The 17,963-nt window shown below is 44.3% G+C and overlaps 1 protein-coding gene and 1 pseudogene across 1 annotated transcript; both read right to left on the bottom strand.

Moving 5' to 3' along the window:
• Window positions 1-285: 285 nt before the first annotated feature.
• LOC124707109 lies at window positions 286-1,274 on the bottom strand (annotated as a pseudogene).
• A 15,149-nt stretch (window positions 1,275-16,423) lies between these two features.
• On the bottom strand, window positions 16,424-17,445 carry LOC124707111 (chlorophyll a-b binding protein of LHCII type 1-like). The gene has a single exon (XM_047238768.1). The coding sequence runs from the start codon at window positions 17,370-17,372 to the stop codon at window positions 16,572-16,574; it is 801 nt and encodes a 266-aa protein (XP_047094724.1). The 5' UTR covers window positions 17,373-17,445; the 3' UTR covers window positions 16,424-16,571.
• Window positions 17,446-17,963: the final 518 nt, after the last annotated feature.

Raw genomic sequence — 17,963 nt, 5'->3', positions numbered from 1 at the left:
CGCTTTTGCATGGGCTGCGTATGAGATTTGCTTGCACTGCTAAAAACTGCCGAACCGAACGTTCCTCTAGGCCTGGTCCGACGCTGCTTTGAGAAGTGGTTCGTGCAAAAACGCGGTTTAGCCTAGGCAACCAAAGGGAGCAAAAAATTGCTAGCGATGCGAGCCAACGGGTATGCAGACCACCAAACGTACCATGTATGATGCCCATTTGCCCAGTTGCACTATATACGCTCGGTGCGCGTAGCCAATCACTGCGTCCTATAAGACATCTGTGTCAATGTAACATCACCTCCAAATCAAGTACCGTGCTTCCAGAGAATTCATCCTCGTAATTTACGATATGGTAGTACAAACGAAACCATTTGGTCACACTTCATCGCGTGCATGGTCTCCTAGACACATATGGCTTACTTGCCGGGAACAAAGTTGGTGGCGAACGCCCAAGCATTGTTGTTGACGGGGTCGGCCAGGTGGTCGGCGAGGTTCTCGAGGGGGCCCTTGCCAGTGATGATAGCCTGAACGAAGAAGCCAAACATAGAGAACATGGCAAGACGGCCGTTCTTGAGCTCCTTAACCTTGAGCTCGGCGAACGCCTCGGGGTCATCGGCCAAGCCAAGGGGGTCGAAGCTGCCGCCAGGGTACAAAGGGTCGACAATCTCACCGAGTGGGCCTCCGGCAATGCGGTACCCCTCAATGGCACCCATGAGCACCACCTGGACGGCCCAGATGGCAAGGATGTTCTGTGCATGAACCAAGTTCGGGTTGCCGAGGTAGTCGAGGCCTCCCTCGCTGAAGATTTGGGAGCCGGCCTTGAACCAGACAGTCTCACCGAACTTGACACCGTTGAGGGCGAGGAGCTTGGGGAAGACGCAGCCCAGTGCACCGAGCATGGCCCACCGGGACTGGATCACCTCGAGCTCGCGGTTCTTGGCGAAGGTCTCCAGGTCGGCTGAGAGCCCAGCGGTGTCCAACCCGTAGTCGCCGGGGAACTCACCAGTGAGGTAGGTCGGGGGCTCGCCGGAGAGCGGGCCAAGGTAGAGTACGCGGTTAGAGCCGTACCACGGGCTGCCGGAGGATACCGGCTTGGCCTTGGCAGAGGTTTGCGCATCGTGACGCGGGCCTCACCGAAGAGGGTGGACGATGGCAGGTTCTTTACTGCCTTGCCGGGGGAGGAAACTGCCATCGTGGTGGTCGCCATTGCTCGGCTGAGACTGTGTGTTACTCCAAGAGTGAGGCTCTGGTTGTATATGTGAGGATTGGTTTGAGAGGAGCAGAGGATCATGATATGTAACACTATGGAGGTAAGATATGAAAGGGAGCAAAATAATCTGAAGCTTGGACGCTATTGGTGGACTGTATATCTCCGGACAGTTGGCGCGGCGAGAGCCTCAAACGGAAGGAGATGGTTGTGGCTACGACTGAGGCTTGTCGTGGAGATGGGCGATTGGGCGCCGTGGATTTTCTCCTGGCTGTGGGCTTTTTCTCCAGATTTCTTCAGATCGCGGCACATCACGGAAGTAGCGGTCGTTCACGTGGGGGTTCTGATGCAACCATTCGTCAAGTTCCGATGCAAGCTGGTGGTAACACATGCAGTTTTCACAGTGATGGTTGTTCGTATCCGAGCAGATGGTTAGCTGCAACTAGGCATTTTTTTCAGCGACCGCTTCAAACAAACGCTGCCGCTCAGAGTTTAAGCAATTGGAGTCACAACCCGCTGTTAAGTTGTATAATGGGCCTATCAAACCATGGTCAGGTATTCAAGCTAAAGAAGAAACAAGTTAAAGTGCACAAAGCGCATAACCATGTGGGAATGATGTTTCCTTTGTTGTTGAGAAAATTATGCTCAAGCTTGGGTTTCACGTAAGATGGCCGAGGATATGTCAATGGTCTATGTGGCTTCGGTGATTCAGCAAAAATCCACTTTGACTTGCAGGACTAGATGCTCCAATTGTGGAAAAACATAGTTTAGAATTTCAAAATAAATGAAAAAAGATAATCTTGGTGGTACATCTACATATCCTAAGCACACATATAAAGTTTCATAGAAAAAAATATTTTTGCGCCTTGTGTAAAAAAATTGGTCCAACAAAATGACTTTTCACGGCATACAGCTCACCGGGCGACCCAGTTGCTATTGATCAAGATGGAAGGTGTCTAGCCGAGCAACAAGGAGTTGGATCCAACTCGACCAGCGTCAGGAGTCGGATCCGACAAGGCATGTGAAGGTAGCCGGATCCAGTACGACAGTTTAGGTATAGGCAGATCCTTGACCTGCACACTGGTAGAAAAAGGGCCTATAATCCCGGTTGGCAACTGCCATTAATCCCGGTGGCGCAACCGGGATTAAATATGCGGGACTAAAGGCCCCCCCCTTTAGTCGCAGTTGCTTACGAACCGCGACTAAAGGCCCGTCCACGTGGGCGCCAGCCGTCCGTCGGGGTGGAGGACCTTTAGTCGTGGTTCTCCTGGCCAACCGCGACTAAAGGCCTCCGCAGGTTACGGTTTTAGCCCCCCCCCCCAAATCTGGTTTCTTTTTAATTTGTATTGTTTTATTTCTTTTATATTTTATTTTGTGTTTTATTTTAATTTTGAAGAAGTTTCACATATTCTACGCTACTATATACATGCATATGAATGTACAATTTCAAACAAGTTTGAAATTAGAACCAAGAAGAATTCAAGAGGAATATACAATATATATTCAATCTCGGATGGCCATATACAATTTCGAACAAGTTTGCATACATAATTTACGGCATCAGAAGTTGTACATCCTCGTAATAGTGTTCTCCTTTAGGATGGAGGACTTCCCTCATCAAAAATCCTGCTAGTTCCTCTTGAATTGGTCGGAAGCGAGCTTCTTTTTCTACATGGGTGCGTGCCCGTCAGCTCCCTGCGGAACTGATTGTCCGCTATGACCATTTCCAAAGATGACTTTTAAATCCTTGACCATATCAAATACCTCAGCACCAGTACGTTCCGCAGGCTTCGGCCGGTGATCTGCCTTGCCGTTGTAATGCTTGCCTTTCTTTCTTACGTTATGATAACGGTGAACAAATCGATGATGCCCCAGGTACACGTTCTTCTTACAATTTGGCAAATATACACTTTCAGTCTCATGTAAGCAGTGCGTGCATGCATTGTATCCCTTATTTGTCTGTCCCGAAAGGTTACTAAGAGCAGGTCAATCGTTGATGGTTACGAAAAGCAACGCTCGTAGGTCAAATTCCTCTTCTTTGTGCTCATCCCACACAAGTACACCAGGTCTGCCCCACAACTGTAAAAGTTCATCAACTAATGGCCTTAGGTACACATCGATGCCGTTGCCGGGTTGGTTCGGACCTTGGATGAGCACTGGCATCATAATAAACTTCCGCTTCATGCACAACCAAGGAGGAAGGTTGTAGATGCATAGAGTCACGGGCCAGGTGCTATGGCTGGAGCTCTGCTCGCCAAAAGGATTCATGCCATCCGTACTTAGACCAAATATTATGTTCCTTGCGTCAGCTGCAAAATCTTTGAACTCTCTGTCGATCTTTCTCCATTGCGTTCCATCTGCGAGGTGTCTCAACTCCCCGTCCGACTTACGGTCCTCTTTGTGCCATCGCAATAACTTGGCATGCTCTTTGTTCCCGAACGGACGTTTCAACCGTGGTATTATAGGAGCATACCACATCACCTTGGCGGGAACCCTCTTCCCGGGTTTCTCGCCCTCAACATCGTCACCGGGGTCATCGCCTCGATCTTATAACGCAATGCGGTGCATACCGGGCATTCATTCAAATTCTCGTATTCACCGCGGTAGAGGATGCAGTCGTTAATGCATGCATGTATCTTCAGAACCTCTAAACCTAGAGGGCAGACAACCTTCTTTGCTTCGTACGTACTGGCGGGCAACTCGTTATTCTTTGAAAACATATTCTTCATCATTTTCACCAAATTTTCAAATCCCGAGTCAGATAGACCTTCCTGTGCCTTCCATTTCAGCAAATCCAGTGTGCAGCCCAGCTTTTTCAGACCATTATCGCATCCGGGGTAAAGCGACTTTTTGTGATCCTCTAACATGCGATCCAAATTGTTCCTCTCCTTTTCAGTTTCGCAGCCTCTCCGTGCATCAGCAATGGTCCGACCAAGATCATCAGCGGGTTCATCACGTGCCTCTTCTTCACCTTCCCCTTCCCCTTCACCTTCCCCACCTTCAGCATCCTCCATGAAAGTATCACCGAAATGATCAGGATAGTTGTCATCGATGATATCATCCCCTTCTTCATCTTCTTCCATTATAACCCCTCTTTCTCCATGCTTGTGAAGGAGATATGCCCTAGAGGCAATAATAAAGTGGTTATTATTTATATCTTTATGTTTATGATAAATTTTTATATATCATGCTATAATTGTATTAACCGAAACATTAGTACATGTGTGATATATAGACAACAAAGAAGTCCCTAGTATGTCTCTTAAACTAGCTTGTTGATTAATGGATGATTAGTTTCATAATCATGAACATTGGATGTTATTAATAACAAGGTTATATCATTGTATGAATGATGTAATGGACACACCCAATTAAGCATAGCATAAGATCTCGTCATTAAGTCATTTGCTATAAGCTTTCGATACATAGTTACCTAGTCCTTATGACCATGAGATCATGTAAATCACTTATACCGGAAAGGTACTTTGATTACATCAAACGCCACTGCGTAAATGGGTGGTTATAAAGGTGGGATTAAGTATCCGGAAAGTATGAGTTGAGGCATATGGATCAACAGTGGGATTTGTCCATCCCGATGACGGATAGATATACTCTGGGCCCTCTCGGTGGAATGTCGTCTAATGTCTTGCAAGCATATGAATAAGTTCATAAGAGACCACATACCACGGTACGAGTAAAGAGTACTTGTCAGGAGACGAGGTTGAACAAGGTATATACGATACCGAAGATCAATCCTCGGACAAGTAAAATATCGCGTGACAAAGGGAATTGGTATCGTATGTGAATGGTTCATTCGATCACTAAAGTCATCGTTGAATATGTGGGAGCCATTATGGATCTCCAGATCCCGCTATTGGTTATTGGTCGGAGTGAGTACTCAACCATGTCCGCATAGTTCACGAACCGTAGGGTGACACACTTAAAGTTGGATGTTGAAATGGTAGAACTTGAATATGGAATGGAGTTCGAATATTTGTTCGAAGTCCCGGATGAGATCCCGGACATCACGAGGAGTTCGGAATGGTCCGGAGAATAAGATTCATATATAGGAAGTCATATTCCAAGTTTGGAAATGATCCGGTGCATTTATGGCAGGTTCTAGAAGGTTCTAGAAAAGTCCGGAAGAAATCACCATGGAAAGTAGAGTCCCGGAGGGACTCCACCTTGCATGACCAGCCAACCCTAAAGGGAGGAGTCCAAGGTGGACTCCCCTAGGGTGGCCGGCCAACCCACCTCAAGGAAAGGTGGGAGTCCCACCTTGGGTAGGACTCCCTCCTTGAGTAGGTTTCCCACATATGGGAGGTTTTAGTGTTGGGGTCTTATTCGAAGACTTGGACTAGAACTCTTGGTGCTTCCACCTATATAATGAGGGGCATAGGAGAGGGGGCTGACTACTTCAAGCCTCAGCCTTGGCCACACCCCTTAGAGGGCCGGCGCCCAACCCCCCTCTCTCCCCAAACCCTAGCGGTCTCTCTCCTCCACCACATCCCGCACGCTTAAGCGAAGCACCGCCGGATTTCTCCACCACCACCGACACCACGCCGTCGTGCTGTCGGATTCAAGAGGAGCTACTACTTCCGCTGCCCGCTGGAACGGGGAGGTGGACGTCGTCTTCATCAACAACCGAACGTGTGACCGAGTACGGAGGTGCTGCCCGTTCGTGGCGCCGGAAGCGATCGTGATCAAGATCTTCTACGCGCTTTTGCAAGCGGCAAGTGAACGTCTACCGCAGCAACAAGAGCCTCATCTTGTAGGCTTTGGAATCTCTTCAAGGGTGAGACTCGATACCCCCTCGTTGCTACCGTCTTCTAGATTGCATCTTGGCTTGGATTGCGTGTTCGCGGTAGGAAATTTTTTGTTTTCTATGCAACGTTATCCTTCAGTGGTATCAGAGCCGTGTCTATGCATAGATGGTTGCACGAGTAGAACACAATGGTTTTGTGGGCGTTGATGCTCTTGTTGTCTTTAGTTTGAGTACTTTGCATCTTTATGGCATAGTAGGATGAAGCGGCTCGGACTAACTTTACATGACCGCGTTCATGAGACTTGTTCCTCGTTCGACATGCAACTTGTATTGCATAAGAGGCTTTGCGGGTGTCTGTCTCTCCTACTATAGTGAAGATTCAATTTACTCTTCTATTGACAATATTAGTATCACCGTTGTGGTTCATGTTCGTAGGTAGATTAGATCTCTCTCGAAAACCCTAAACCACGTAAAATATGCAAACCATATTAGAGACGTTTAACTTGTTTTTGCAGGGTTTGGTGATGTGATATGGCCATAATGTGATGATGAATATGTAAGAGATGATCATTATTGTATTGTGGCAACCGGCAGGAGCCTTATGGTTGTCTTTAATTTTCATGTTGAGTAGTATTTCAAAGTAGTTGTAATAGTTGCTACATGAGGTGAACAACCATGAAGACGGCGCCATGGACCTTGACGCTACGCCGACGATGATGGAGATGATGCCCGTTGATGATGGAGATCATGTCCGTGCTTTGGAGATGAAGATCGAAGGCGCAAAGACAAAAGGGCCATATCATATCACATATGAACTGCATGTGATGTTAATCCTTTTATGCATCTTATTTTGCTTAGATCGCGACGGTAGCATTATAAGATGATCCCTCACATTAATATCAAGATAATAAAGTGTTCTCCCCTCGTATGCACCGTTGTAACAGTTCGTCGTTTCGAAGCATCTCGTGATGATCGGATGTGATAGACTCAACGTTCACATACAACGGGTGTAAGCCATGTTGCACACGCGGAATACTTGGGTTTGCTTGACGAGCCTAGCATGTACAGACATGGCCTCGAGACAACGGAAACCGAAAGGTTGAACACGAGTCATATGGATGATATGATCAACATGTTGATGTTCACCATTGAAGCTACATCATCTCACGTGATGATCGGTTTTGGTGTAGTGGATTTGGATCGTGTACCACTTAACAACTATGAGGGATATTGTATTAAGTGGGAGTTCATTAGTAATAAGATTAGAACATGAACTAATTATCATAAACATAGTCTGAGTAGTATTTTGAATTATTTTTTGTAGTATTGGCATCCGTTTTCTCCTATGCGCTAGTCTTGTTATTGAGATAGAAATACTGTTAAAATCTGATAAGAAACTTTACGGATTGGTACCGTATTGTTAATGAATCAAGAAATGATTAAGTCCTATTGCAAACTTTTAGTAAACCTCACATTTTTGATTCAAAGAGCTATGGTTTCAATTAGTACCTAAAGTTATCTTGTCTCCGTCAAACTTGACGTTCAAATTTGTTTGAAAAGTAAGGAGCTGAAAATTTAGTTTTCAGAAATAATCAAGGTATGAGATATATGAGATATCTAAGACCTTATTGCAAGATGATAGAATATTATATGGTGAGACTACATAAACTCATAAGTTTTATGGGAATGTATGAAGGTTGAAGACGCCAGGCGTCACAATCCTCCAACTATTGGGGCACTAACGATATTCGCATATCCATGAAGTTATCATCCTTAGTATGCACCGTTGCTAAGACTCGTCGTATCGAAGCATCACGTGATGATCGGGTGTAATAGATTCTATGTGTGCATACAACGGGTGCAAGCCAGATTTGCACATGCGAATACCAAGGTTAAAACTTTATGAGCCTAGCATGTACAGACATGGTCTCAGAAAGTCATCATGATACAATGGATAAAATTATGAGTGAAATTGTTCATCATATTACAAGGTTACTAATAGTGAAATCCGGAACACTTATCATATGATGATCAACTTCAAAGTAAGAACCTCAAGGTTATTGGTATTTGACCAACAAACCTAGAAGTTAATGATGTTGAAGTGTTTTCTGAATAATGAGGAAAGCTAAAAGAGAAACTGCAAAAGATATTTTGGCAAAAAGAAAAGAAAAGACTAGAAAGTCTAGCTCGGGTGTATATAAATGATATACATGTTATGGTTGTATTCCTAGTTAAGTCACACTATGAAATTCTTGGGTATTAGTACTATATTGGTTGGTATGAAGTGTCATACAAAACAACGCAATACAAGAATACAATGGCCTAAGTGACTCGACAATGAATATGATAGGAATGCACGTCTAGAACAAAATAAAGTGTTATTATGTTCGTCGTTGGCATTCTATCTAGCCCTTAGAATTTATAATAAAGAACTTAATAATTGTTATTTTGCTCTGGTCAAATGAAAACAATGAGTTGTTCAAATTATGACATTACTCCATGTACGATGGATAAGTTATTATAAATTTTAATGGTGAAACACACATACATAACACTGACGCTAAAATGCCATAAGGCAAATGATTTGAATTCCACTTATTTGTGGAACCGCCATTTAGGTCATGTTAGAAAGAAACGCATGAAGGAACTCCATGTAAATGGATTTTTGGATTCATTTGATTTTTGAATCATTTGGCGCTTGCAAATCTTTTCTAAAGAGAATGATTAAAATACCGTTCATAGGCCAAGAGTTGAACGGGCAACTAACTTAGTGGAAAAATACATGATGATGTATATGGTTCACTGGGCATAGTTGTGTGCGGGAGATTCTTATACTTCATGAAAACTTTCAACAATGAATTGAGTATATATGTGGATATATTCAATAACGAAGAAGTTTGAAACATTTGAATGGATTCAAATAAATTTCAGCATGAAGTGGGAAATCATCGTAATAGAAAAGTCAAATATCTATGATTGGATCATGGTGAAAATATTTGAATTACGAGTTTTAGCGAACATCTAAGAGAGTCATGAAATTGTTCTACAACTCACATTTCTTGGAGTATCATAATGATGATATAGTATCCGAGAGATGTATCCAAACCTTGTTGGATTAATGATGAGATAAAATATTATGACGCCATTATATTCTTGTGGATTATGCTTTAGTGACTACCGCTTTTACACTAAATAGAGCATCATCATGATCCGTTGAAATGACACCATACAAGTTATGGTATGGGTATAAACCCTAATAGTCTTTTCTTTAAATTTTGGTCTAAGAGTTTACAACCAAAATCGGATAAATGTCTTTGTTGGTTATCCCAGAGATTTAATTGGGAATTCTTCACACGAGACAAAGACAAAAGTGTTTGTCAATGTTTCTTATTTCCGAGAAATTGTTTCTAGTGAAGTATTTGAGTGGGAGGACAATATAATTTGATAAGGTTTATGAACCCGAGCATAATGATCGAGTAGCGCAGCATCGGAATTGGTTTCGGAAGCGGCCACGACGATCATGGCTCCCATGACTACAAAGTGTTTTAGCCATGGAGATCGAAGTACATATTGAACCTTGTAGGTATGGTTTACTTTGTGATCAAATAAATGATTTGTGGACAAAGGATTGATTTTGAACAATGATAAACCAACTACAAACAAAGAAGTTATGATGGGCCCTGACTCCGTTAAAATGGCATTACGCCATGAAATCCATAATAGATGAATACTTTTTGAAAGTAAATGGATCTATAGACTTGGATGAAATATCCTTAAAGAAGCTCGACTTGTCGAAAAATTGTTTACGACAAAGTTCAAAGAGTTGACTACGATAAGATTAGATCTTCCGTAGCAATGCTTATAGTCTATGTGGATTATTCTAGTAATCACTACATATTTCTTTTATGAGATATGCTAGTAGGATGGCAAAATACACTACTTAACAGAAGTATGTATACAAGATACAACCAATTGTTTTGCTAGTCCGTGGAATACTAGATAGGTATACGAACTTCAATTGGATGAAGTAAGTATCACGGAGTTGGAATCTTCACCAGATGAAATAGTCAAAGAGTTTTTGATTTCATCAGAGACGATGAAGAGGCTTGCATTTGCATGAAATTAAGTGGGAGCGCTGAGACATATTTATAATACTTTATGTAGATATAGTTGGTTATAAATAATGTAATTATATACTTGATTAAAATGTTTCATTGAAAATTAACTTCAATGAAAGGATATGGACTAAAACATATTTAGTGTCAAGATCTATGAAGATAGATTGAAACACATAATAAGTTTAAGTCAAAGTACATAGAATGGATATTGAAATAGTTCAATATAGAAATATTAAGAAAATGTTCTTGTCATGTGAAGGTTTAACAAGACTTGAGTGTATCCGACACTCGATGAGTAAAAACACATGAGTGATTTTAGATCACGAATAATATGTACAAAATCAGATATCTTGTGCTCTAAAATGTTATGAGCATATACCGGAATGATTCATAAGATGATCATGGGACGACGAGTAAGAATATCCTTGAGTACTTTAGAAGAACTAAGGATATATATATATTTTTTGTATGAAGAAATGACAAACAAATCGTTGTAAGGTGTTACACCGATATTGGTTTTGTCACATATAAAATATAATTTCAATCTCAAATTAGACTAAGTGTTGTTTAAAAGGTAGCACAATGAGCTAGAAATTGTCTATGCTAGATTTAGAAGAGTTCTAAATATTGTGACGGATTCTACAAAAGAAGGCGAGTATGTCATTGTTTTGACAATGACAAAGGATGTTAAGTCAAGAGGTTCTTTGAGAACTTGGTGTAGTTTCGACGGAGTCAGAACTTTGAAGCTATATTGTGTATGACAATATTAGTGACATATTTCAGACCGCGGAATTAAGGTTCCACCGGAAGACCAAACATATTTAATGCCGACTCATTTGGAAATGAGTGATGCGTTGAGACGCAAATAAATTACAAAATACATACGTTTCGAGCGTGTCGGATCCGTTGACTAAAAACCTCTCCCGTGAGCAATACATGATAAAGCACCATAAGGCCAAGGTGTTATATCTTTACAAATGTAAACTAGATTATTGACTCTAGTGCAAGTGGGAGATCGAAGGAGATATGCCCTAGAGGCAATAATAAAGTGGTTATTATTTATATCTTTATGTTTATGATAAATTTTTATATATCATGCTATAATTGTATTAACCGAAACATTAGTACATGTGTGATATATAGACAACAAAGAAGTCCCTAGTATGTCTCTTAAACTAGCTTGTTGATTAATGGATGATTAGTTTCATAATCATGAACATTGGATGTTATTAATAACAAGGTTATATCATTGTATGAATGATGTAATGGACACACCCAATTAAGCATAGCATAAGATCTCGTCATTAAGTCATTTGCTATAAGCTTTCGATACATAGTTACCTAGTCCTTATGACCATGAGATCATGTAAATCACTTATACCGGAAAGGTACTTTGATTACATCAAACGCCATCTGCGTAAATGGGTGGTTATAAAGGTGGGATTAAGTATCCGGAAAGTATGAGTTGAGGCATATGGATCAACGAGTGGGATTTGTCCATCCCGATGACGGATAGATATACTCTGGGCCCTCTCGGTGGAATGTCGTCTAATGTCTTGCAAGCATATGAATAAGTTCATAAGAGACCACATACCACGGTACGAGTAAAGAGTACTTATCAGGAGACGAGGTTGAACAAGGTATATACGATACCGAAGATCAAACCTCGGACAAGTAAAATATCGCGTGACAAAGGGAATTGGTATCGTATGTGAATGGTTCATTCGATCACTAAAGTCATCGTTGAATATGTGGGAGCCATTATGGATCTCCAGATCCCGCTATTGGTTATTGGTCGGAGTGAGTACTCAACCATGTCCGCATAGTTCACGAACCGTAGGGTGACACACTTAAAGTTGGATGTTGAAATGGTAGAACTTGAATATGGAATGGAGTTCGAATATTTGTTCGAAGTCCCGGATGAGATCCCGGACATCACGAGGAGTTCCGGAATGGTCCGGAGAATAAGATTCATATATAGGAAGTCATATTCCAAGTTTGGAAATGATCCGGTGCATTTATGGCAGGTTCTAGAAGGTTCTAGAAAAGTCCGGAAGAAATCACCATGGAAAGTAGAGTCCCGGAGGGACTCCACCTTGCATGACCAGCCAACCCTAAGGGGAGGAGTCCAAGGTGGACTCCCCTAGGGTGGCCGGCCAACCCACCTCAAGGAAAGGTGGGAGTCCCACCTTGGGTAGGACTCCCTCCTTGAGTAGGTTTCCCACATATGGGAGGTTTTAGTGTTGGGGTCTTATTCGAAGACTTGGACTAGAACTCTTGGTGCTTCCACCTATATAATGAGGGGCATAGGAGAGGGGGCTGACTACTTCAAGCCTCAGCCTTGGCCGCACCCCTTAGAGGGCCGGCGCCCAACCCCCTCTCTCCCCAAACCCTAGCGGTCTCTCTCCTCCACCACATCCCGCACGCTTAAGCGAAGCTCCGCCGGATTTCTCCACCACCACCGACACCACGCCGTCGTGCTCGTCGGATTCAAGAGGAGCTACTACTTCCGCTGCCCGCTGGAACGGGGAGGTGGACGTCGTCTTCATCAACAACCGAACGTGTGACCGAGTACGGAGGTGCTGCCCGTTCGTGGCGCCGGAAGCGATCGTGATCAAGATCTTCTACGCGCTTTTGCAAGCGGCAAGTGAACGTCTACCGCAGCAACAAGAGCCTCATCTTGTAGGCTTTGGAATCTCTTCAAGGGTGAGACTCGATACCCCCTCGTTGCTACCGTCTTCTAGATTGCATCTTGGCTTGGATTGCGTGTTCGCGGTAGGAAAATTTTTGTTTTCTATGCAACGTTATCCTTCAGCTTGGTCCAACAATTATAACTTGGCATGAAACCGTGCCGAAGCAGGTGCAGGTGAACTTCTCTTGAGGAAGAGTAACCCTTCTGATTCTTACAGCCAATACATGGACAGATAACAAAACCCCCATGCTTGTTCGCATTAGCCACTACGAGGAAATCTTTCAAACCCGTAGTGAACTCGCCGGAGAGTCGGTTACCATACATCCATTGCCGATTCATCTGCATTATTATTATATAAAGTATATAATTAACCATCATGCATTTGTTAAACTAACTAGCTATAAATAATAGAAATTAAACAATGAACTACACACATGCATATTTTATCAATGACACATGAAAGGTTCAAGTTGCTAACCGCGATCGAGGAGGAAAAATAAATGAGAAAGCTCAAGTGTGGCTCGGACACTTCATATCATATTTGTTTCATGCTCTCGGGTATTTCATCGAACACCTTGTGTGCATAAGAGGAACCAAAAGCAAACCCACCACCCCTTGTGAAGATTGTGAAGAGAAGTGGCACCAAATGGCTAAGTGAAGTGAGCTGAGCTGCATTTTATAGGGATGGGCCTTTAGTCCCGGTTGGCCTGGCCAACCGCGACTAAAGGCCTTCAGGCCAGGCCTGAGGACCTAAAGCTCCTCCCGTCCACCAGCTAGCCACCGAGCGCGCTGGGCCCAGGTCTTTAGTCGCGGTTCGCCTCCCGAACCGCGACTAAAGACCCCTTTAGTCCCGGTTCCTATATTTTGGGGACTAATGGGGGCGGATGGAAGCCTCTTTTTCTACCAGTGGCACGCCAATGTAATATTTTGTAGTTAGGCAAGATTGTATTCCGGATAGAACTCTCCGTGTAAACTCTAGATTCTGACGTCTTTATAAGCCGGATCCCGGGAGCCCTAGAGGCACAACCACAACTCATTTTAACAACGTGAAAGCATCAAGATAATTTCAGACAAGCAGCAGTAGGCCTTGCCTCCGTGCAGCGTGTTCTGAAACTAGATAACCCGCGTACCACCATCCCGATGCCACTCCGCCCTATGGCCCCTTCTTCTCCCCCCTCCGTGAGGATCCCTCCTCCGGGGAATTGTCGAGTAGGCAACTACAACACTACTTCATATGTTTTTTCTTCACAAAATATTTCACAACATGTAAAAGACAAGACCATGTGAATTCTCAAAACAGACAAAAAATAGAAAAAATAATTTAACCACTTCAATTGTGTTTTCTGTAATAGAAGAAGCACTTACTCCATGAGCCAAAAAAAGCCTCCCAAATAGACCTTTTACTCTAACGAAGGGGCTGCATGAGAGGGGGGGGGGGGGAGATCTCGTGTCATTGTATTTCTTTCTTCTATGTGCAAAATTCTTAACCGCTCTTTCTTCACACGCCGAGGAGAGAGCTGACCTTGCTGGTGTTAATGTGTGCTTCGATGCCCCAATGTTTCTAATTTCCTTTTGCAGGTGATTCTATGGCATTAGTTCAAGCCTATAAACAAAATGCAAAGTGTCTTGCCATTAATGTGTGCTTTGATGATGAGGAAGGAAGTGATTCTCTGGCATTAGTAAGCCTATGAACAAAGGTAAATAGTCAACCCTGGATATAACTGGATAGTTATAACCCCACTTACAAAACATAATACAGACAAAAGACTTAACAATAGAACATGATACAAAAAAAAACTTAGTTGCGACTTGATTTGTAATGGATTTTTTCGCAACCCCACTTGAACTAAAAAAAACCTTCATTTATAACCCCTACTTGCAAATGAAAATCTTCAGTTGCAACATCACTTACAAATGATAAAAAATCTTAATTTGGAACCTGGTTTGCAACTAAAAACGAGCAGGCACATGATGAAAAATTATACGATTTTCAAAAAATATAACAAAAAGTTAAATTGAACTATTAATCAAAACTGGAGACTCGCTCGAATATAAGAATCATGCGCGAGCCCAAAGGAATTACTAACAGCTTTGAGCAAACGTAGTGATTCTGTCCCAAGAATGACAGACCACCAAACACAATGAAGTGGACCAACACGGCAACACAGTAACGTGCTAGACAAATCGGAAAAAATTGTGGGATGATCCACGTTGGAATGGATAGTTTATTTATCCCCTCCAATTCCTTTTAATTAACTCTGATTCAGTACAACAGTACAACTAGTTGATTATATTCTCGGTCGTAATTTATCTGATTTGTTTGGCCTCTCCCATCTTACCTGAACTTGATTACTTGACATCGTTAGAGCTAGCCTGAAATATGGTGGCTTAGGTATTAAATTAAAGACATCACGGCTTTTAGCAGATTCCTTCGCTTGCGATGGTTGTGGTCCACTGGGATGCCTCTGACCGTCCTTGGAAAGGAATGGTGGTGCCTTGCGACACTGTCGATAGAGATCTCTTTGCCGCTTGCACCCTAATCTCCATCGGCAATGGCGCTACTGCTCGTTTCTGGACCGATAACTGACTCTCTGGAATGGCACCGGCGACGCTTGCCCCTGGCCTGTTCAAGCTGGCTTTTCGCAAGAAGCTGTCAGTCAAAGACGCTTTGCCTCAAGGGAAGTGGATGAGAGGGCTTGAAAGGATGATCAGCCTACAGGACCTCGAGGACTTTGCTAAGCTGTGAGAGAAAGTTCGTGAAATCCAGCTGACTGATAGAATTGACACTGTGACTTGGATCCTGACAACAGACGCTGCATACTAGGAAAAATCTGCTTATGAGGTCCAGTTCTATGGGAGATAGGTCCTACCAGATCTGAATAATGTTTGGAAGGTAAAGATGGAGGAGAAGGTGAGATTCTTTTTATGGCTCCTCCTACAAAACCGGTTATGGACAGCAGATAGGCTGAGAAACCGAGGATGGAACCACGACGACAAGTGCTGCCTCTGCTTGCAGGTTTTGGAAACCGCTGATCACTTGATTTTGCAATACCCTTTTGCCAAAGAGGTCTGGAATGAGTTCAGCACCAATCAGCAGAGAATCTCCCATTTGGTTACCTCCTCTGATGGGCTTAGCAACTGGTGGTGCCTCCTCAACACCTGGCCTAAGCATGAGGTTGCCAATGATGTCACGCTGGCGGGGTATGTGGCCTGGAACATATGGAAAAAACAAAACCAACGCATTTTCCAAGGCAAGCAAGCGCAGACTAAAACGGTGTCTAGCTTGGCTAAGAATGAGTTTGCTTTTTTCAGAACTGCTCATAGAATAGTTTGAGATCCTTTTCTCTTTCCTTTAACCCTTCCTCAATGAGTGTAGGCAGCTTTTGCTGTATTATGTAAATCGAACGTTGTTTTCCCTCTTCTATAATGAAAAGGCAGAGTTCCTACCGTACAGTTAAAAAAAAAAGCTAGCCTGAATATACACAACGACGACCTCCAAAGCATGTAATATTGCCTAGCACTACAACGGTGCACGTGGTGCGCACTTCGGCACTTGCACTTGCACTTGTAAAGACCTGGAAGAAGCGCGGCCCCATGCATAAAAAAAAGATTGTAAAAAAATTCAGTAATGCCCTGTAACATCCCAAAACTGGTCTCCAAATCTAGTGACATGTTTCCATAGAATCAATCTTCGTAATTTACATCATGATAGTACAAATGAAACCACTTGGCCACACTTCATCGTGTGCATGGTCTCCGGAACACTTGTGGCTGACGGACGTGGCCGTAGTAGATGTCTTACTTGCCGGGAACAAAGTTGGTGGCGAACGCCCATGCGTTGTTGTTGACAGGGTCAGCGAGGTGGTCGGCGAGGTTCTCGAGGGGGCCCTTGCCGGTGACGATGGCCTGGACGAAGAAGCCAAACATGGAGAACATGGCAAGACGGCCGTTCTTGAGCTCCTTAACCTTGAGCTCCGCGAAAGCCTCGGGGTCATCAGCCAAGCCAAGGGGGTCGAAGCTGCCGCCAGGGTACAAAGGGTCGACAATCTCACCGAGTGGACCTCCCGCAATACGGTACCCCTCAACGGCGCCCATGAGCACGACCTGGACAGCCCAAATGGCGAGAATACTCTGCGCATGAACTAGGCTCGGGTTGCCGAGGTAGTCGAGGCCTCCCTCGCTGAAGATCTGGGAGCCGGCCTTGAACCAGACAGCCTCGCCGAACTTGACGCCGTTGCGGGCGAGGAGCTCGGGGAAGACGCAGCCAAGCGCACCGAGCATGGCCCATCGGGAGTGGATCACCTCGAGCTCCCGGTTCTTGGCGAAGGTCTCGGGGTCGGCCGAGAGCCCGGCGGTGTCCCACCCATAGTCGCCGGGGAACTCGCCGGTGAGGTAGCTCGGGGGCTCACCGGAGAGCGGGCCGAGGTAGAGCACCCGGTCGGAGCCATACCATGGGCTGCCTGATGACACGGGCTTGGCCTTGGCGGAGGTCTTGCGCATGGTGACCCGGGCCTCGCCGAAGAGCACCGAGGAAGGCAGGTCCTTCACCGCCTTTCCGGCGAAGGTTGAGGAGGAGAGTGCCATCGTGGTGGACGCCATTCCTTACTAAAGGCTATGTGTTCTCCAAGAGTGAGGCTTCTGGTGTGTGTGTGAGTGTTGATGGTTTGAGTGGAGCAGTGGACGTTGCTATTTAACGGTACCCGAAGGAAGGGATGAGAGGGAGCAAAAAAATCTGAAGCTCGGACGCCATTGGTGGAGTAGATATCTGGTGACAGTTGGCGCGTCGAGAACCTCAAGCGGGAGAAGATAGTTGTGGCTACGGCTGAGGATCGCCGTGGGGATGGGCGATTGGGCGCCGTGGATTTTCTCGTGGCCGTGGGTTTTTCGTTCAGATTTCTCAAGATGATGGCACACACGGATACGCTGTGTCTACTCGCTCCACTTGTCGGCTGTAGCTGATACTTTACAGGGAACGACTGGACGTAGTGGTCGTTCACGTGGGGGTCAGAGGCTGTGGAAAACTGAAAGGGCTTCTCTTGTCGGGACCCAATCAATCATTCATCCTGTTCTCCTCCAAGTTGGTGCCGGACGTAGTTTTCACGGTGATACTGTATATGGTTGTGCGAAACTCAGTTTCCCTAAATGGTTAGCTGGGTGAGCCCTCGAAACTGAAGCCTGGAATTGACACTA

This window comes from Lolium rigidum, chromosome 4, assembly GCF_022539505.1.
Source record: "Lolium rigidum isolate FL_2022 chromosome 4, APGP_CSIRO_Lrig_0.1, whole genome shotgun sequence".
NCBI classification, from domain to species: Eukaryota; Viridiplantae; Streptophyta; class Magnoliopsida; order Poales; family Poaceae; genus Lolium; species Lolium rigidum.
The sequence above is the reverse complement of the archived record's forward strand: the minus strand, read 5'-3'. Positions and strand labels throughout refer to the sequence as shown.